The following is a 20716-nucleotide window of genomic DNA, read 5'->3' as shown; positions in this document are numbered from 1 at the left end:
CCCAGCTCCGGGCAGGGAAACCAACTACCAGAGCCGACTGATAGGCCTGCAAAACCCACCTTCCCCACCCCTGCTTCCCTCCCAGTTAGCCCAGTGGGTGGGCCAGGACACCCAGGTAGACCCTACATTCCCCAGCTCTCCCTGAAGGCGGGCATGGCCGTTATCACCAAGCTCTTGCCAAAGGGAACGTCTGCCCCTCGATTTTGGCTCTTTCCCTGGATCTCCCCCAGGCCGAAGGAGAGCAGAGATACCCTGCAGCCTAAAATACTCCGCTTGGTGGTTATGGAAGACAGAGACAAATTCTTTAAGCCACTCTGTTTTGGAATGTCTTTGCTATAGCAGTTTGAATTCAACCTAAGTAATAAAACTGCTTTGGCTTCAAAAATGAAGTTTTCAGGGTATTTATCATTCTAGTAAAATGGCACGTGGAAAGCAGGTTGCCAAGTTTTACTGCTTCTCCCCCTCCCCCGCCCCCGCCCTGCCCAGGAGAATCAGAGACAGTAAGGGGGCCTCCAGAGAATCCAGGAAGCCCCAAAGGCCATTTTCTTGCCCTGGGTTACGGGTCCGAGGTCTCCACGCACTGTTAGAGGATGACTCTCAACCTTGCTTGAATAACCTTTTGAGACCCCTCCCAAGCCCCAAAGAGCGCGGGCAGGTGGCCCCCAGGAGTGATGGGTATGCCAGCCGCTAGTGTCCCAGGCCAGCTCTAGGGAGAGTGGGCTGCACACGTGGGACCGCTGGATTCCTCTTTCCCTAAAGCGGCTTCTGGCTGGCCGCGTGGTGCTTACAGGTGGCCCGGCTCAGCCAGAAAGCACCACACTCTCTCCCACCTCCTCTCTCGTCTCCTCGGAGAGAACACTGGACACCGCACTTCTCAGAGGGGAGCCCCCTCCAGGCCGACCACGGGAGAAGGGCCCCGAGCCCCCCGAGAGACCGCCACGTTGAACGAGAGCGAACGTGGTGGACGGACGCCTCCTCCAGCAAAGGATTCAGCGCATCTACACCGTCCCGTGAGGGGAGGTGCTTAAGGACCTCGAGAATGGCGGGAAAGAGGAGACCCAGCTGCTGGGTCCATATCCTGATCTAGCAGAGACGCCCGCCTGCCATTCACGCCTCAGAGGGAGGTGAGCCTGGACGGCCACTATGGAGAGTAGGTGGCGGTCTCCCAGAGGAGGGAGTGACATAAGCCTCCGACACTGCGACAGGCAGACATCTACTGAAAAGGGCACAGGGCGGCCTCAGCTGGGGGTCTAGGCGCTGGGAGACCCCCGTGTCCGCGCCACTCCCCCCTGCAGAGGCAGGACCCCGGCTCCTCGGCGCCCCTGTGGCCTAAGCCTGAGCCCCAGGCGAGGGAAGGGAGGGAACTGCCACCGACTAGTCACTTACCCTGCAAGGCTTCTTTGGCTCTGGCTAGCTCCTGCTCCTTCTGGGCCAGCTGGACCCTGAGCTCGGTGGCTGACAGGACCTCGGAGGACTTGCCACCCTGTGACTCCTCCAGGTCCTTCGTCAACATCTCCTTCATCTGGCGGAGAAGGTGGACTTCCTCCTGGAGCCGGGACACTTCTTCCCGCAGGAGCACTAGGGGAGAAGGGCACACGGTTAGAGGCAGGGGACACTGGCTCGTGCTCGCTCACTTTCTCTGGGGACACTTCCAAGGTGCTTTGGCTTTTCGTGTTTGCTCTGCATTCGAGGCCCTTCCCACGTGTGTGCTGGGAAGAAAAACCTCAAAGCCACTGGCTTTGTTCCAAGAGCCCCTGCCCCGGCCCTGCGCCCCATGTCCACCTGCAGAGCAGGCCCGGTGGGAGCCCCCCTCACCCCCTGCCACATTCTCTAGGGCTCTCTGGTGCTGCCGTCCCTGCACTGAGAGCGTCCACTCCGACGGCCGACATCGTCTTCCCTCCAAAAGGCAGGAACAAGCATGAGGACGAAGAGCCGACAGGAGGCAGGATTCCGGCCACGAGCCTGCAGCCTGCTGAGTTGACCTTTAGATGCTCTATCTCATTTAATCCCACCAAAAAAAAAACCCTCCTGAGGCGGCTACCAGCCTCGCCCCCATTTCACAGATTAGGGAGTTGAGGCTCGGAGAGATTAAGTAACTCCCCAAGGTCAGAAAGTCAGCAGGTAGCAGAGCTGGGATTCGAACCCAGACGTGGCCAACTCCAGAGCCTGAGCTCCCAGTCTGACGCTCAGGGAACAGTCCCCGAAAGGCACACTCGACGGGTGTCGCGGAACACGGGGTCTCCGGGAACCCAGCACCGTGCAGACACAGGACTTCGGCATTCACGGCTGAACGTGCGGGAGAACGGGGCCAAGCGGGCGCCGACGGCGGGGACACCAGGGGCGGGGGTTTCCACGCCACCCAAACCCGACCCCATACCCACGAGGGCGAGAACGTGGTGTCCCTCGGGGGGCGGGGGCCTTGGGAGGCCCCCGTGAGTCTGCAGGCCAGCTCAGCCCTGCAGGTGGACGGATACCCTCGCACCCAAGCCTGCTCGCCTGAGCAGCAGCAGACCCCGAGCCGCGGAGGGTGCGGGAGGCGGGGTCAAGCAGCCTCACTGGGCCGCCCGCGCCCCTGCCGCACCCTGTAAGGGAGCCAGCCTCGTGGTCGGGGTGCTCACCCCATGGTTTTGTAAAAGGAGATTAAAAAACGTTGTTTTCGGATCTTTCTTTCTTTTCGGGGCGCGGGGAGGGAGGGGGACAGAGGATCTGAAGCGGGCTCTGCGTGGACAGCAGCGAGCCCCACGTGGGGGCTCGACCTCACGAACCACCACATCGTGACCCGGCCGGAAGTCGGATGCTCAACTGACCCAGCCGCCCGGGTCGAGCCGCCCCCGGGGGAGATTGTGAATTCTTCATGGGAGCCGGCCCTTGACAACACGGCCCTGAACTCACGCACGGCGCCCCCTCCTTCCCGCCCTCCCGCCACCCTGGTCCCTCTCTTTGCAACATGCCAAGCTGTCCCCGGTTTCAGGGCCTGTGCCCCTGCAGCGGCCTCCACCCAGAGCGCCCTTTTCCCCTTGTTCTCGCTGCGGCTGCTTCCTCACCGCTGCACAGGCCTTCCCCCCCTGCGCCACCTCCTCAGGGAGGCCCTCTCGCCAGGTCTCATGCTGCCGTGGACTGGGGGTGCCGTCCCTGCCTGGGAGGGTCACAGCTGGGGCACAGCTCTGGGGTCACTGGGTCTCCGGTTTGGCTCCAGAGAGGCATGTGGCCGTGAGCGAGTCCCTTCCCCCTCGAGCCTCAGATGCCCCCCCGACGGGTCTCACCCTCATCGGACTGTGACACAGAAGGCGTCCCCCCCCCCCCCCCCAGCATGGCATGGGCCTGGTCCGGGACGTGCTGGGGGCACACAGGAAGTGCTCAATACTGGCAAGGCAGTGGCCCTCATCAACCTAGACGTCTCACCCTTTATCGGCGCCCGGCGTTCTGCAACACTGTGACCTGCAGTCCTCGGGGGTCCTGGGTTCAAGGCGAAGAGGGCAGAGCCAGGCACGGGGCAGGCGAGGGGAAGCAGAGCTAAGGCCTCAAGAACGTGTGGTCCCTCCACCACCAGAGGCTTTGCAAAAAGGTGGCTTTGACTCCGGCCTGTCCCTTGTCCCCTTCTTACCACCCTCCCTGAGGCCTCCTGGGTTCGGCGGCCACGTGTGCGAGGGGGGATGCCCCGGCCCTCCCAGCTCCTCCTTCGCCCACCTCGTCTCCCCACAGAAGCCTGAGGGCCCCCTTGAGATGCAGAGCGCAGAACCTCACTCCCTGCGGAAAACCCTCCCGGCTGCGCTCCCACAGTAGAGCCGCTAGGCAGCGGCCTTGGCGGCCCTCTCCGACCTCCCGCAGGCCACCCTTCAGTCTCAAAGATACAGACTCATCCAGGGGTGAGTCTGGGTGGCTCAGTCGGCGAAGCATCAGACCTCAGCTCAGGTCATGGTCTCATGCTTCGGGAGTTCGAGCCCCACCGCTCCGTCCCACTTGCTGCGGGGTCGGAGGTGCCCCGAACAGCGTGCGGTGACGCACTGACAGTCGCCTTGACTCCCTCGGCCCATCCATCAAGCCCACGAGAGTTTACGGGCATTTGCCCCATGGCAGACACCGTTCCGGGCCCTGGGGACCGTTGGGTGAATGTCACAGACAGGTCCCGTCCTCAGGCTGGCACTCTCAGACCCCACCGGGAGCACGGCTGAAGGACCCCAAACCCGCACTCCGCGAAGACGGGCTGTCTGCAAGGGAGCGCCTGGCTACCCGGCCATCGCCCGGCTCGAATACAAGCTGGGGACCGTCCAAGACTCTCGGCAAAACCGCAAAGCAGGAGGTTTGCTGTGGGGGCCCGCTCCCCTCCCCTCTCTCTGGCCCAACATTTGCAGGCTGTCCACACCGCAGGCCCAGTGTAGGGTGTCCAGAGAGGAGAAGGGAACACCCTCGGCCTCAAGAAGTCTCTGGTGAGTAGAAGCAGCACACACGGGTAGGCGTAACACAAGGAGCTGCATGTGCGTGGGGTACAAGGACACTGAAACGGGCCTTGGAAGATGTAAGGGCTGGCAAGCGGAGGGAAGAGCATGAGCAAAGCCTAGGAGGCTGGAAAGCAGAGGCCCCTGGATGGATGGGTGGAGGGGGGTAAATGGGTACAAGGTGAGAAAGAGCAGAAGATAGCCTGGAGATGTATGCCAGGGTCAGATTACAAAAGGTCTTAACCCTGACCCCTCCTCTGTGACCCATCTCTAGCAGTTCTCAAGACGCTGGACTTTTCATCCTTGCTCCCTGCCATAGACTAAATGTTTGCGTCCCCCCCAAATTCACGTGTTGAACCCTAACGGGTGATGGTATTTACAGGTAGGGTCTTTGGGAAGCAAGTAGGTCATGAGGATAGAGCCCTCATGAATGGGATTAGTGCCCTTATAAAAGAGACCCCAGGGAGCTTCCTTGTCCCTTCTACTGCATGAAGACACAGCAAATAGAGAGCTGTCCAGAAGCCAGGAAGAGGGTCCTCACCAGAGGCTGAATTTCCAGTGCCTGGATCTGGGGTTTCCGGCCTCCAGGACTGTGAGGAACACGTCTGTCGTTTACAAGCCACTCTGTCTATCGTATTTTTGTCAGGAGCCAGAACAGACTGACACACTCTCTTTCTTCCCAACCCCCCAGCCTGCCAGGGTCTGTCCCCACTCAGCAGTCACCGAATAAGGTACGAGTGAGTGCTCTGAGTTCTCATCTGTGTTCACATTACCATACAGGTGACAGAGAAGTTTGCTTTTGTTTGTCTGCTTGGGGATGTGACTTCTGGGCCTCGTTAGACGGCCCTGAAGTGGCCACTAAGGTCGCCTACTGTATCTACACAGATCCGGAAAACTGTAAGAGGCCTGGCCTCAGACCCAGTCCCGACCAGGACCTTGCTGTGACCTTGGGCAAGCCCCATCACCTCTCTGGGTCTCAGGACTCACATAAGCTACAACATGCTATCTGTTTGGGTTGCCAGAGTTAGAACAACAAAACAAAACAAAACAGTGCTCCCTCCCTCCCCACCCCCTCCCCCCGCCCAGATGCACACTTCTATTTGAATGTCAGATAAGCAAATATTTTTTAGGATAAGCCTGTCCTAAATATTACACGGGCCATATTTATGCGAAAATGTATTCATGGCTTATCTGAAATTCAAATTGCGCTGGGCGTGCTGCGTTTCACCCAGCAACCTTACTCCCATCCACGGGGATTCTGGCACAACGATACGGGGCGATCACGAGAAAGGGCTTTGCCAGAGCACCTCAGAGGAGGGAGCGGGGAGAGGCTAAGAAGGGTCAGGCACGGCCTTCTCTGCACCCTGCGCTTAGGTGACAGCAGAGCGCGAGATGCGGCTGGGTGCCCTTCTCCTTGGCTAACAGTGACGGAGGCGGAATTTTCCTGCGCTCCCCTTTCTAACAGGTGCCACCTGACCACCACACCCCTTGGGTCAGGCCCTGAAGCAGCAGGAGGGCGGGGCACCCGCGGGAGCCAAGTCTTAGGAGACCAGGCTGGAAAAACAACTTTGTGGAAGGAGAGAGGCCTGTCCGAGCTTACCAACTGCACCCGCCCTGGCTGGGGGTGTAAACCCAGATCGCGCACAGCCTGGATCCTCCCAGGGGCAGAGACTTGGGGCAACCCCGGGACTGTAATCACAGGGAGACGCACAAGACCACAGCCCATGGGGGGGGGGGGGGGAGGCGCTCTGGGGCCACGGGCAGGCACTTCCTCTCTCTGGCCCTCAGATGCCTCACCTGTAAAGCGGGGGTGGTGGGAATAAAGGAGACTTGTACCTAACGCGCTTACAAGTGCTCGGTGCGGTGGGAACCTTGCGTGCCACCATCCCACAACTCCTCTTCCCTTCTGTGCCGAGGGACTGACCACATTCCTCAGAAACAGCGACGAAGCTGGAGTTGGAAGATCTGGGTTGTCTGCCTCAGGGGAGCTGCTGTCTAATGCTGTGTGACCCCGGGCAAGTCACTGTCCCTCTCTGGGCCTTCACAAGCTCAGTGCCCGTGCTTCACGAATCTAGATGAAAGCTACTGATTACGCATGTCTTCCCTTGGCGGGAACGGGGGTCCCCACTCTAGTCTACAGCTGTTGAGCTCCTCAGCAAGGCAGCCGCCAGTCGCATGCAGCTACTTAAGTGTAAATTAATTAAAACGAATAACTCGGCTCCTCAGTTACGCTAGCCAGGTTTCAAGTGCACGTGCATTGCTGGTGGCCCTGGTGTTGGACAGAGCACGCAGAGACCAGTCTCCTCACTGCACAGAGAGCTCCTGCTCAGTGCTGACCTACAGGGCACAAGGTGGAGAAAGAAAAGGGGAGAAGAGTGCGGTGTTTATTAAGCATCTGGTGCAGCCCAGCCCAGCCCAGCCCCACAGACGCACGGGCAGAAGGAGCCTTTTGCCAATGGCCGGGAGAGCTAAGGAAGGAGCCACCGCTTACGGAGGAACCATCCCGGCCCTTTCCCAAGAACAGAAAAAGGAAAGATCACTGTCCACCCTTCTGCCAATGCCGGGCAACTCCAGTGCCCTAGGACCTTGGTGAAAAGGGCTGACGCCAGAAATGCCGTGGACTGAGCAGAGCTCTTGGGCCAAGGGAGCCGGAAGTAAGTGCTGTCTGGGAGACAGCGGCTTTCCTGCCCCAGGGGAAGCTGCCCGTTACCAGGGGTGCTGCCCCTGGGTTGGAGGTGGGGCATACCCACTCAGAGGTGGCAAAGGGGGCCAGGGCAGGCCTGCCCTTCTCTGTCTGGCATCAGACGTCTTGTCATCAAGAGCAGTGAGTGCCTGTTTTTTTTTTGTTTTTTTTTTTTAAAAGCCACCTCTCAGCCTCCCCTGCAGCTAGGGTGGTCCATGTGACCCAGTCTGGGCAGCAAGACGTAAGAGAAACCCCCTGAGGAGGACTGTCCTTTAAGAAAGAAGGGACTCTGGGGTGCCTGGGTGGCTCAGTCGGTTAAGCGTGAGACTCTTGATTTCGGCGCAGGTCACAATCTCACGGTTCACGAGTTCGAGCCCCGCACTGGTCTCCATGCTGACAGTATAGAGCCTGCTTGGGATTCCCTCTCTCTCCCTTTCTCTCTGCCCCTCCCTGCTTGCTTGCTCTCTCTCTTTCTCTCTCTCAAAACTAAATTAACTTAAAAAAAAGAAAAAAACGCCGTGCCCCTTCTCTACCTTCTTGTCTGGAAAGCGGATTCGTAGCTGGAGCTGCAGCAGCTACCTTGTAACAGGAGGCAGTGGGCATAGGGCCAAGAACACACCAAGGGAGGAGAAGAGACGATGGGGCCTGGACAGCGCAGCTCAGCCCTGCCCTCGCATCAGGACCTGGAACAGCATCAGCGAGGCAGGGCTGCCTGGGGCGGGAGAGCCTCTGATTTCCCAGCTGACTTACCACCAGAGCCAAACCACCCTAGCCCAGGCTACAGGCTGAGTCTGAGTTCAGGCCGCTGCTAAGGGCCCCTCAGCTGTGCGTGTGGGCAGCTCAGGTGTGGCGCGCAGGGAGTGCGGGCAGGGTGGGCGGGCTGTGGCGGAATCCACACAGTGCAGGAGGGAGGTGGCAGCTCCTGGCCCTGGGGACGAGCCCCCAGTTGCGAGAAGCCTCTTCCAGGCTTAGCTTCTGTGAGCTCAGAGGGGCAGGGGCAGGGGCAGGGGCAGGAGAGGAAGGAGAGAAGAAAGCGGGTTACTTTCTATGACTGGAGGGCGCACCCAAGAACCGCCTGGACGGGGCCGTGGGGGACCAAGAACCAGTAAGTTCTCCGGGTGAGCTGCACGTTTACAAGCCCAGCCTTCCCAAGTCAAAGGTCTAAATAGCAATATTATAATTACCACGCATCCCAACAACAACGGTTCCTTTCCTAACACTCCTCGCGCACCCACGACGCGCTCCAGGCTCTGTGGTGAGCACTTAACGTGCCCTAACTCGTTTATTCCTTGCGATACCCCGCGACGTAGGTCCTATCGTCATCACCCCATTTTACAGATGGGGAAGTTGAGGCCCAGGAGTCAGGTGATCTGGCCAGCGTCACACAGAGCAAAGAGCAGAGTCAAACTGGGCGGTTCAGCTCCGGCCCGCACGGTTTTAGCTTCCGCACTGTATTATCTTGCAGGGCACGGTGGCAAAATCCGTGGGTGACCGAGAGAGAGCCCAAGGCCCAAGCAGACTCTCCTTGGTGGGTGACAGTGGAGGCAGCTGCGCTCCCCAGCAGGCTATGAGCTTGTTTTCATTTCCCACAGTGCACTGGGCTACAGTGACCCAGCCGCTCCACCCACAGTGCTCCTGGCCCTGGGTCCCCACACGGCTCCTGGATAAAGACGTGCACATGGAACTCGCCTGGCCGTTTCCACAAAGGCAGGGGCTCCGCTCTGCTCGCACCCGACATCCAGCGCCCGGTCCAGTGCTGGGCTCTCGGCAGAAAGGCGCTGGGTGCAGCGTCGAGGCAGAGGTGGGAGGGGCAGGTCCGGGGCCAGCCAGCCCGGGCTCAGTCCCGGCTTCCCCACTGACAAGCTGATTGACCTCTGAATAAGCGACTTCCGAGCCTATCTGAAAATGAAGCCAAGATCAGTCTCCCAGGCCTGTGGTAAACATTAAACAAAGCAATCATCTAAGGGGAAACATTCTGGAAGGTTCTAACAGGGGTCACGTGTAGCTCATCACGATCATTCTTCTAGAAGAGGGCAAACTTCCCTGATATCCCGAAGGAAGGCCTTGGCCTGAGCAACTGCAGAGCCCTGACCCGTGAGTCTCCCATCCTGAGAGGGTGGATTACGAGGCAGAGAAGGCCGAGTCCCGGTCTGGGGGCCGGGGGAGGCAGGAGAGGGCAGGGGCTCTGGGCGGAGGCCAGGCTGTGCAAATGAGTCCAGCCTGGAAACGGCCCTCCCTGGGGGCACCTGGGTGGACATCCTGACAAGCAGCCAACCGCGTGCCTGTCCAAACCCGCCAACCTCCAACGGTCCACTTAACAACTGTGTAACTTAACAGGTGTTACACGCTGTACGTAGATCCTACCCCGGGCAAAAGAAAATCCAAATACGGCAGTAACGTAGTTTAGACTTTCCGCCAAATGCTCAGTTTTATGTTCCCTCCCCCCTCTCCCCAAATCTGGGTACAGAGCCCGCCGGTCCCATGCCCTCCAGCAGGCCTCGGCGGAGGGGGGCTGACGTCCAACGCCCGCCAATCCAGAAGGTTCTGCGGCGGACCTCTATTCCCTGACGTGAGGCCTGTGTCCCAGGAGACACTGGGGGTGCACTTGAGCTACACGCGCCCTACGGGAGAAGCCAAATGCCTAGGGAACGGCCCCATGCTGCCCCTGGCCAGGCGGAGGTCCCTTCCAGGTGACACACGACGTATGGCAGCACACCGCGGGTCCCCTCCGGCCCAGGCCCCCTTGCTCACACAGACAACGGCCGACCGAGCGGCCAGTCTGAGCGCCGGCTGGCGGGCCGGGTGCCAGGCTTCGCCTCGCCGGTGCCTCACTCGTGGCACCCCGCGCAGGGCAGTGGTGACCGCGCTGGAGCATCAGAGACACTGGGGGTGCTTGGGGTCAAGCCCAGGTCAGTGGTTCTGAAGCCACTTGCCACGGACTTGCCCAGCGGTGCCTGTAAGTGCTTAAGCCCTTCTACTCTGTGTTTATTTTATTTTTTTTAATGTTTATTTATCTTTGAGAGAGAGACAGAGACAGAGCACAAGCAGGGGGCGGGGCAGAGAGAGAGGGGGAGACACAGAATCCGAAGCAGGCTCCGGGCTCCGAGCCATCCGCACAGAGCCCGACGCGGGGCTCGAACCCACGAACCGCGAGATCGTGACCTGAGCCGAAGTCAGACGCTCAACTGACTGAGCCACCCAGGCGCCCTATTTTCTAAAATTTTTAAAAGTGTTTATTCATTTTTGAGAGAGTGGGGAGAGGGGCAGAGAGACACACACACACACACACACAGAATCCGAAGCAGGTTTCAGGTTGTCAGCACAGAGCCCGACACGGGCCTCGAACTCACAAACCGCAAGATCATGACCTGAGCCGAAGTCGGACACTTAGCCGACTGAGCCACCCAGGCGCCCCTCTTTCTGCTCTTGCTGTTATGGTTGGGCTTGTTCTATAAACTAGCAACAGGATTGTCCTCAGAAGACGAAAACATGAAGACTGAAGTATAAGGATCCTTACGGGCAAATCACTGAGAGATGGGGCGGGGGCGGAGGCGGGGCGGGGGGAAGTACCGGGCAAGGAAGAGGTGTGTTCAACGTGCTGTGAAATATGAGAAAAAGATGGAGGCTGTATCACCTGGGTGCCTGAGGCGCCCACCCCCTCCCCACCTGCAGTAAGGATTACCTGGGATCCTCTCAGGCCTGGGAGCCGCCCAGGGCTGTTCTTGAAGTCCCTGTTCTTGAATGCACTCAGGAGCATCATCTCATCGTGGTGATAACCTCTCTGAGCTGCTCATGCCCTCCAGAAGGGTTCTCATTCTCAATCCACACCATGACCCTGGGGATATACCCATTTTACAAAAACAGGCACAGGGAACATGCAGGTAAACCCAGGGGGTCTGGCTACAGAACCTCTGCCTGCCCGTCCCCTGGGGCACACCTGCCAGACTGCAAGCTGCCCCCCAAGGAAGGCACAAACCTTGTGCTTCCTCGCAGGGCCTGCTGTTGTGCCCCCGGCCCTCAAATCCTCTTCCACAGTCACCACTGTTTGCAACCTTTCCCCATCCGAAAGGCCCAAGGTCACAGAACCTCTGCCTCTTGGTTAAGCTGACTGACCCAGCTTCCGAGTGGGGCTGGGAGCCCTGGATTTGGACCGCCCCGGGGCGGCAGGGGTGGCACTGACAGCAGCAGCAAAGTGGCCCCTGGTGTCAGACGCGGCCCCAAAGCTCTGTAAGTGACCGGGGTGCCACAGGGAAATGCAGCCAGGTTGGTCTTGGACGGAACGATCTGCCTTTGGAGAGAGCAGTCTTGGGAGAGCAGTAGCCTGGGAAGAGCAGCCTCAGGGACATGCCTCCGAGGGCCACCGGGGACCTCCAGGGCTGGTAAAGCAAGGCTTAGCGTTGGTTGGTTGGCCTGGTTGGCCCCTTCAGGCCCAGCCCAGGCTCCCCTCTTGCCTGGTCCCTGCGTTAAGAGCTGTAAACAGCCCTCCTGGACCACTTCTGTCCCCGTTCAACATACAGACTCTCCTGTCCCTCCCTCGGTCCCCCCTGCTCGTGGAGACAGACCCGCTAGGCCAGAAACAGACCAAGCGGAAGGCAGGGGAGTGCTGGGACTATGGTCTGCTGGAGATTTCCGTCTTCTCTGGGCCTTTGTCATGTGATCCCGACACCTGAAGCCTTGGGGGTATGGCACTCGCCAAATACGAGGAGATTCTCAGATATCGCCGGCCACTCACTTCCCAACAGTATCATGCCCCAGGCCACTCCCAGGCCTGAGAGAGCCACCTGGTAATCCTTACTACATGTGGGGGGGGGGGGGGGGGGGCGCCGCAGGCACCCAGGTGATACTGCTTTTGTCTTTTTCTCATTTCACAGTGATTGTTTTTATCCTTCAGGTGGTTTAATCCTTCCTGTAGAGGCTGCTCAGTGCACCTGCCAGCCCATAAACACGCCGTTTAGCCAGACTCTGCTCGGGCCCCCGACTGCCAGGCTAACCCCCCCTGCGTTGTCTTGTTGCCCACGGGCCTGTCGTTCCCACCCTGGAGATTCAATTCTCTCCAGGGACAGGGGTCTGCAGCCTCTTGTCCCCCCCCCTCCCCCCCAAGCACTGACTCAGCAATGGTGCGTGCTGGGCATCAGTGAGGGAGACCAGGTCCCTGCCCTGGAAGATCGACAGTCACAGGCTCAAAAGCAGAGACACCCTGGGGGTGTGGAGGAATCACACATCTCCAGCACACAGGTTGCCTACTTCTCAGGCAGAGCTAAGCCCGAGGATCGGGGCCGCAGAATGTGTTCCCTGCGGGCCGCTTGGCCTGATCCCTGTCCTACCCTGTGTGAGGTCCTCGCCTCTTGTGTCCGTTGCAACAAGCCCAGAAAGGACATCCTCGGTGGCCTTTCTCGGCCCATGGCTTAATGCTGCCATAGCACTGACAGCCGGTAGGAAGCCTGTGGTCCTCCGGGATCCGCAAAGATCACTCAGCAAGTTATTCTAGCTCCAGGAGGGATGTGAGCCTCCAAAGGCGCCATCTGGCAGGGAGTGGGAAAGGCAGGCATTCTCCTGTCACCTGGGTGGCCAAGTCCCTGAGGGGCCGTGGCAGCCACCACTGCGCAGTCCCAAAGCCCGGTGCCCGGGTCTCCTTGGTGGCTTTTAGGAGCCTGCTGCTATCTGCTTGCCGGGCAGGTATCTGCCTGCGGGGCAGGAGGGGTGGGAGAAGAGCGAGCCAGCCTCGCCTCTGCACTCGCACACCGCCTGCTCCAGTCCTCGCTGAACGCATTTTCCGCTGGGGATCAGAAGCAGCTGCGCTGGGGCCCCCAGTCAGTCCACTGCCTCGGGTGGGCCGACGGCGGCCGCCCGGGGATACCCTCTGGGTACGAGGAAGAATCTGAGCACGCTTGCCACGCTGAGCCACAAAGCTACCACTTCTTCTGCAACACGGGCTCCTGCCGCCGTTCCCAGGCTCATTCTCCCCTCCCGGATTGGGCCGCAGGCATTTCCGTCCCGCTAATATAACATAACTGACCATCCCTCCCCCCCCCCACCCCCCATCTTCTTGACACCGCTCTTCGATTTCCCTTTGCAGAGCCAGCCTGTGGCTCAGGGCTGCCAATGTGACCCAGTCTGGCCAATCAGAGCACCGGATCACTCCGGCCACTGTGATTGGCTCAGGATGGGGGCACGTGACCCAAGCCACTCCGATCAAAGCCGGCGTCTGGACCTCGCGTCCCTCTGCTTGGGCCGGCATCAGGATGGGGCCTGGCGATGGCGGCAGCCGCGCGGCCACCGAGAGGGGAGCGCCAACAAGACACAGACTGGGTTCAGATAATATCCGTGTCCTAGATCACACCACACGCGAAGCCGGGATACAGGCCCCGGACGTGAGCAAACACATTCTTAAGCCGGTTCCACTTGTGCTTTCTAGCTCTTGTAACTGGAAAAAGAATTCCGATAAACTGCTTTTGTCAGAGATCGCTTTCTGGGCACTCAGCGTCCCCACAAACTTAAAGGCCACCCGCTATATGCTAAGCGCTCCAAGCTGTCACTCTCTTTCAGGACCCGGATGGGCAATTCACCCGCACAAAACCAGTGAGCACCTACCCCCATGGGTGCTTCAAGCCTAGCTTACCTTTGCAGGCAACAGTCCCTCTGGCTTGAACCCTGGAAGGCACACGTTTTTCAAGTTCTGCCTCAAGGCCGTTTCCAGACCTTCCTGCCCCAATCAGCCCTTCTCCTTTTTTCTCACCTGGGGGGGGGGGGGGGGGGGGCGCGTGAGCACCAACCCTACAGCCGCTGGGTCTCCTTCCTTCGCCTGCAGGTTCCAGCTCCCGCTCGCATGCTATGTGCCTGCCACTGGGCCTCAGCCCACCAAATTCTCCCGCCAAGCCTGTGGGAGCGGTGCTGGCGTGCTCCCCCCTTTGGCACAGGCAGAGCCAGAGGCCGGGACAGGTGAGCTGGCTCGTTCAAGGTCATAGAGCTGACTCAGGTCACACAGCTGGATCCCAACTCCGAAGTCTGTCTGACTGCAAAGCTCGTGGCCTTGACTGCTGGACTAGGCTCCCAGCCCTAAATACCATGCTGTGCATATTTCTTGAGCTAAATGCCAGATCAAAGAGCCTGACAAACAAGCACAGAGAAGGAATTGTGCCTTTCTTTGAACTTTGGTGAAAAATGTCTAGGTCCCCCATCCTTGGCTCTTGAAGCGAGCTTCATTCCTCCCCAAGGCCCGGCTCCTAAAGGCATGTATCCAGGAGAGGACAGTGACCACTGGGTGGCACGGCCTGTTTCCCTCTCCCCCCACCCCGTGTGACTCTCCCCTCACACCCCTCCTCCCTCTTCACCACCCCCCCAGGAAAAAAAAATTACCAGGGGCACCTGGGTGGCTCAGTGGGTTGAGCATCCGACTTCAGTTCAGTTCATGATCTTATAGTTCGTGGGTTCAAGCCCCACATCAGGCTCTGTGCTGATGGCTCGGAGCCCGGAGCCTGCTTCCGATTCTGTGTCTCCCTCTCTCTCTCCGCCCCTCCCCTGCTCATGCTCTGTCTCTTTCTCTCTCTCAAAAATAAATAAACATTTAAAAAAAAATTACCAAAACGTGAAAGGCAAAAATAGAGGAGAGGGTGTGATATGGGTTACACCCACCAACGCACGACACAGCCCGTCCAAGCAGCGAGCACAAAGCTCATTGCAAACTGGGAGGAACCAGCTTGACTGAGGAGGCCTTGCCCCTCCGGGGACAGCCCAGCTCTTGCTTGCTTTCCCACCCGAGTCTGAGTCAGCAGCCAAACACCTGCCTCCCAGCTTCCTTCTCCGCCCATTACCATTATGCACAGGGTGGATAGAAGCTGCCTGAGACACTGGTCAGAGAGCAGACCTGGTTCCCCCGGCCAAAGACTGGGGGAAGAAAAAACATTTCTAGCCCCCTTTCATACGCAAACTGAGGCCCAGAAGAAGGTGTCTGGAATCCACGACCTTGACTGCTAGGCCACTGGCTGCCATGACCTGGAAGCCAAACGGGAAACATGCTTTGGCTGGAACATTGCGCTCAGCCAGTCTCAGACATCGACTCAGGGGTTAAATGCATCGAAATGTGTAAGGCACGCCGGAGGCCCCCGCAGATGTAAACAATTATGCAGAGACGAGAAGTGGGTGACCAGGCCCGGCCGACGGCTCTCCTAAATGTCGCCACCACAACAGCATAGAGGGCCAGAAATCCCGGCATTTCAGATCCCTACCTCAAACAGATCCGGGCATTCAGAAGAATTCTAACCAAGTCCAGGGGCGCCTGGGTGGCTCAGTCGGTTAAGTGCCAGACGTCGGCTCAGGTCATGATCTCACGGTTCTTGGGTTCGAGAGCCCCCTGTGTCGGGCTCTGTGCTGACAGTTCGGAGGCTGGAACCTGCTTCGGATTCTGTGTCTCCCTCCCTCCCTCCCTCCGTCCCTCTCTCTGCCCCTCCCTTGCTCGTGCTCTGTCTCTCTCTCTCTCTCAAAAATAAACCTTTTTTAAAAATTAAAAAAAAAATTTTTAAACCAACTCCAGACAGTGGCCCGAAGACGGCAAGCCTAGAGGACTGACTCCCTGTCTAAAGGTGGCTCCAGAAGGCGAACGAAGATGGGCGTTTCCTGCTATGGCATGACCTCTGCGTCCCTCCACATCCTCGCCCACAAAATGTTGGCCACGAAAGTCAGGAGGTGTTCGATCAAATCCTGGCTCTGCCCTTTCAGAAGCTGTTTGACCTGCAGGTCACTTCTCTGTCCTCATGTGGGGAACGGAGATAATGACAGTGTCCATCGCCTAGGGCTGCCGTGACGTTCTAGGAGTAATGGATCAAACGTCGCAGGAAGGTGCCCGGCACCCCGCAAGCCCTCAGCAACGCTGGCAGGCCGCTCTGATGCCATCACAGAGGACGGCTGGCCCCGTGGGGTGGGGGTTAAAGGAAGAAGCCAACTTGGGCCCCGGCCGCCTGGGCCCTCGCGGGCCATCCCTTGGTGGGAGGTGCTGGAGGCCGCGGAAGCTTGGAGCACAGCAGGGCAGCACCGTGTAACTCACTCCTGATTATCCTCCAGCCCAACCGAGCAGCTGCTCCAGGAAGAAATAAAATATGCTTCGCATACTTTAAATGTTTCACTTATGAAAACTGGGAGGGCGGCCTTTCTAAACCGTTTAGCAATAAAGTCAGTAACGAGCACTGTTTGAGGCTCTCACGCTGGAGCCCCTGGAGTCCGGGGTCGAGGAGGGCGGGCCGGCTGGCCGCCAGTGTGGAGCCCGCTGGGGCTTCCAGAAGGCGCCATCTGGGATTTTTCAGAGGGGCACTGGGATCACATCCTGGTGTCCTAATGTGAAATCGGATCCTCCCTCTGGAAGCCAAGTCCCCCCCCCTCCCCCAGCAAGCACAAGCTTAGGGGCAGAGGGGAGGGCCCTTCCGGCCTGGGATGGTTTCCCACACTCCAAGGGCGCCGGGGTCTCCAGCCAATCGAGTTAATTGAAAAATTACCTCGGGCTGAGAAAGAGCAGGCCTGCGCCACAGGGGGTTGGTTCACAGGAGGCCCTACTCGGACCTCAACAACCTGCAGCTCGAAGGCCAGGCGCCGTGCTCAGCACCCCAAGGACAGGGGGAGCTCTGCACGCCGGGCACACGTCCCGTGCAGCCTCCCGGCAACCCCAGAGGGTGGGAGGATGCCCGCTTTCCAGGTGACGAAGGGCCTGCCCCAGGGCCCACACCTCAAAGCCGTGGGCCCCGGTCACTGCATTGCCTGGCTCCCCCTGCAATACGTCTTCCCAGGATTCCATTCTTTGACGTGCCACTGGGACGTCCTGATAAACATAACTCCAAAGCAAGCACAGAACGGACAGCGGCTAGTGAGGCCAGACGGAGGCCTTTTGCCTAGCCCGGAACAAAATGGCGTCTTCACACGAAGAAGGCTATGTGCTTTGGCCTGATACTGCTAAGCTGAATATAGCACTTTTAACTTCTTCCAAGTGCTCTCACTTCTGTTATGTGTCTCATCCTAATCCCCTGGGAAGATGACAGTGATAGGTTTTATTGTGCTTCGCAAGGGCAGTCAGCCCAAGGCCCAAGGATTAGCCTCTCGGCCCAAGCTCCTCAACCAGTTCACCCAGGGAGTCTGGGGTGCGTGAGGCCTGGGCCCAGCTCCTGCCTCCCTCAGACCTTCCCCAGCCCCCTCCCTCCCTACCCGTGCGGACTCCTGGGTGCAACCTTGCCTCTCTGGGCTGCTGCATGCACTCCTGTCCTCCCAGCCTCCCCCCAAAGCCTCGCTGTTTGAAGGGCTGGGGGTACCCACAATCCCAGAGTGGTCCAGCCTGTCTCCAGAGGCCTTCGCGGTAATGGATTCCTGCACTTCACAGCGGGGCACCAACCGGGGCCCCCACAACCATGTCCTTCCTCCCATCAGGCTACAACCTCCACGACTAAAACTGAACAAAACGGATTAGAAAAACACCCTTAATTTCGCCTGGGGAGTTTGAGCAGTGTGGTCTATGCACCAAACATATAATCAAGACAGAAAAATGTGGGGTATTTGGGGGGGGAGGGCAACCTCAAGTCCCTAATGAGTTACTGCCATGCCTGTGAACAGAACTTCTTCCCCCACAGGAAAACTCGACCCCAACACAGGACCTGCCTGTCTGCCTTTTGGTTCTGACAGATACTTGCCGGGCACCTCGACCGACGAGCAGCATGGTCTATGTGGCTAGGAACATCGCGGTGGCAAGGCAGTCTGGGTCTGGGTCCCAGCCACTCCATAACCTCCCTGTGCCTCAGTTCCCACATCTGTCAAATGGGGCAATCACAGTCCCTATCTTATAGGGTGGCTCTGGGAATTAAAAGAGTGGCTGTCCCTGTACAGGGATTATACACAGAGGGACGGGACGCGGCACAGGCCAGACGGCCGCATTCCTGCCAGTGCTTTTTGTTCCCTCCCCCTTCTGGGGGCCACTGCCTTCCGGTTCGGAGACCAGCCCCCGCCTGGCCACCTGGTCTGGGTCCCCGGGGGGGCTTCTCCTGAAAACTCCTGACCCGGACCCCCCTGCAGAACATTCTCTGCTGAGAGGTCTCCAGAGTGGGGCTCCCGGCTGCCCAGCTGAGTGGCCCACGTGATCCCAGTCCAGAGGCCCGGGCACAAGAAGCCCCCTCTTGTTTGCTGCCCACCACCCTCACTCTCTCCAGTTTATGAACTGAAAAGGAAAGAGATGCAACTCGAACTCCTGCTTTGAGCTGCCACCAGCTTGTCACCAAACGTCCCCCCCCCCCCCCCCCGTCTGCCTGGCCCACTCCACCAACGTCTCGCAAAGGTCAAACGCTGATTCCATTCCGCACGCTGTCTCTCGGGAGAGCAGAGGAGAAAACTATTCGAAAAATGTAAATTGAAAAAAAAAAAAAACCCATGGCTCTCCACCCCCCACCTCCCCCATACACTCGCACACGCGCTCACACTCGCATGCACGGCACATACCCGCTTCGACGGAACATGTGACCGAGTCCCAGCACCCCTTAGAAGGAGCAGGAGGGCCAAGAGACGATGCAGAATTTTCCCCAATGGTGACCGACCCCCGACCCCCAGGCTGCTTTCCTGGAAGGAACACAAACGATCCTGCCAACGCAGACAAGGAAATCTCGTATAGAACAACATCCTTCCAACTCTTTCTGGAGCACCTCCTGGCAGGAGTCACGTGTTATATACCTCAGCACCTAGCAGAGCCCTGACTCATGATCTAAGCCCAAGAAGTGCCCCCGGCGCTGAAGCCGGCCCAGGGCACGGGCCCAGGGCAAGGGATGCCTTAGATCAGGCCACCCTCTCCCCCATTCCCGGGCACAGGACCACGCTCTCTTGCCTAGAGGCGCTTTTGAGACCACACACGCTTCTCCTTGAAGTCTCTCTCTTCCATACCCTTCCCTCCCCTGCCCACCCCCACCCCAGGGGAGAAAATGACACCCACTGGAAAATAGCAGGTCTGTTGCTGCAAAATCAGTGCGCAGCTTGAAGAAAGGAACAAATGCAAGTTACAGCAGAGACCCCGGAGGTGAACGGCCTGGAGCAGGTCAGAGGCTTTCTGTCGGTCTATATGTCTTATCGAAGTCAGCCTCCCCTTGCTCCACTCTCTTGAACTGAACTTTTCTATGTCTTTTCTCTTCCTTCTTCCCATCCGCCAACACCAATCCTGGGATGCCCCAGGCCTGAGGTTGGGACCCCTTTTCTGACACATCCGAAATGGCATGATCCCTCGTGGCTGCTTGAGGAGGAAGAAGAGATACGGGCCCCCGGGGTATACAGAATCGGTGGAGCGGGGGACCCAAAACGAAACAAAAAACACACATCTGCAGTCTGCTGATGCTCAAAGCGCTGCTTCCCATGCTTGGCCAAAGCAGCAGAAAGTAGGCCGAATAAAGAAGTAAGTGTCCTAACAATTACAATGCAGGTGTTTGCACTGTAATTCAACTTGTAATAAGAAAAAGCTCTGTGTCCTGTGGGCGTGCTGCCATGCTCCCCCCTGGAACGGCAGGCTGGTCACCAGCCAGGCCAGTGAGGTCACTCCTTTGGGGGTGGAGGGCACATAGCTGCAGACATTCCAGGAATCAAAACCAAAAACAAACAAAAAATCCAACGCGAGCTCTGGTTATTCTTCATCCACAAGGCCCTGGACGATGAACCTCCAACCCAGGAGGCCCGGGGACAAAGGGACAGCACCCCTCGGGTTCTCCCGCAGGTGAACGGTCAGCGTGGCATCCGGCAAGGGCCACGGGCAGGGCCAAAGAACGTTCAGCTAAGATTCTTTCAGTAATCATGGAAATTAACCCGGGATAACCTCACTGCCCAGGAAATTGTTCCTGCCCCTGATCTCCAGAGAAAGCTATAAATCTCCTTCCAAATTAGCATTTTCTCTGGGTGCACACCTGCAAAAAGCTAATTTGGGGGAAGCTGAGCGGGGGGGGGAGGGGTGGGGTGGACCAGAGCCCCACCCCGGCTGGCCTGGCCTGGCCGACGGGCAGCTGACGCCAACATTTCCAGGCACAAATTCAATCCCCTTTTTCAACTGGTCCGCAAGTAACGTATCGCTTCTCTCCTCCACCTCTGTCTTCCTCTTTTTGTAATCTCTTGGCTACATGTAAATGTTCACAGGACGCTCTTGCCAAGGGGCAAGCGCTGTTTATCTGGCCACGGATGCTGCTTAATCGACCGCAAAAGGAGTGTGTGAACTTGTCACTGGATGTTTCGGTTCCTTTTGACCTAGGAGCTGTCGGCACGGGGGTGGGTGGTACGGGGTGGGCTGCAGAAAAGCGGAATGGCATCCAAACTCCACAGCCCTGGCCTGGCTCAGGCTACTGTGCCGTCCTCGCCTGTCCTCACAGCATCCGGTGGGGTTTCTAGCTGCCCCTCTCCCAGCCTTGCTCCCAGTGGGCGCCACTGAAGTCTTCAGGTTCCTGAGTCCTCTTGAAACAAACATCAGGAGAGCCGGGAACACACAGCTCAGCATGGGGAACATCCTCCTGCTGGATGAGCAGCAGCTCTCATCTATTGTCAAAAAGGGCTCCCGGTGGGGAGTGAGAGATGTGAGGCTGGTCGAGCTGGGCGGATCAAGGCAAGATGC

General features: G+C 58.6%; 1 protein-coding gene across 7 annotated transcripts in view; it reads right to left on the bottom strand.

Moving 5' to 3' along the window:
* Nucleotides 1-20716, bottom strand: part of KAZN (kazrin, periplakin interacting protein) — a 1126623-nt gene that overhangs the window by 128549 nt on the left and 977358 nt on the right. For 6 of the 7 annotated variants that reach the window (XM_023260038.2, XM_023260039.2, XM_045034763.1 and 3 more), the window contains one exon: nt 1387-1578. In XM_023260038.2, the coding sequence (XP_023115806.1) occupies nt 1387-1578 (192 nt within the window). Of the gene's footprint in view, nt 1-1386; nt 1579-15344; nt 15369-20716 lie in introns of those variants that run through there. The other variant, XM_045034762.1, reaches the window with a different exon arrangement.

This window comes from Felis catus, chromosome C1 (genome assembly GCF_018350175.1).
Source record: "Felis catus isolate Fca126 chromosome C1, F.catus_Fca126_mat1.0, whole genome shotgun sequence".
In the NCBI taxonomy this organism is placed as follows: Eukaryota; Metazoa; Chordata; class Mammalia; order Carnivora; family Felidae; genus Felis; species Felis catus.
This window is presented reverse-complemented; position numbering and strand designations above follow the sequence as displayed.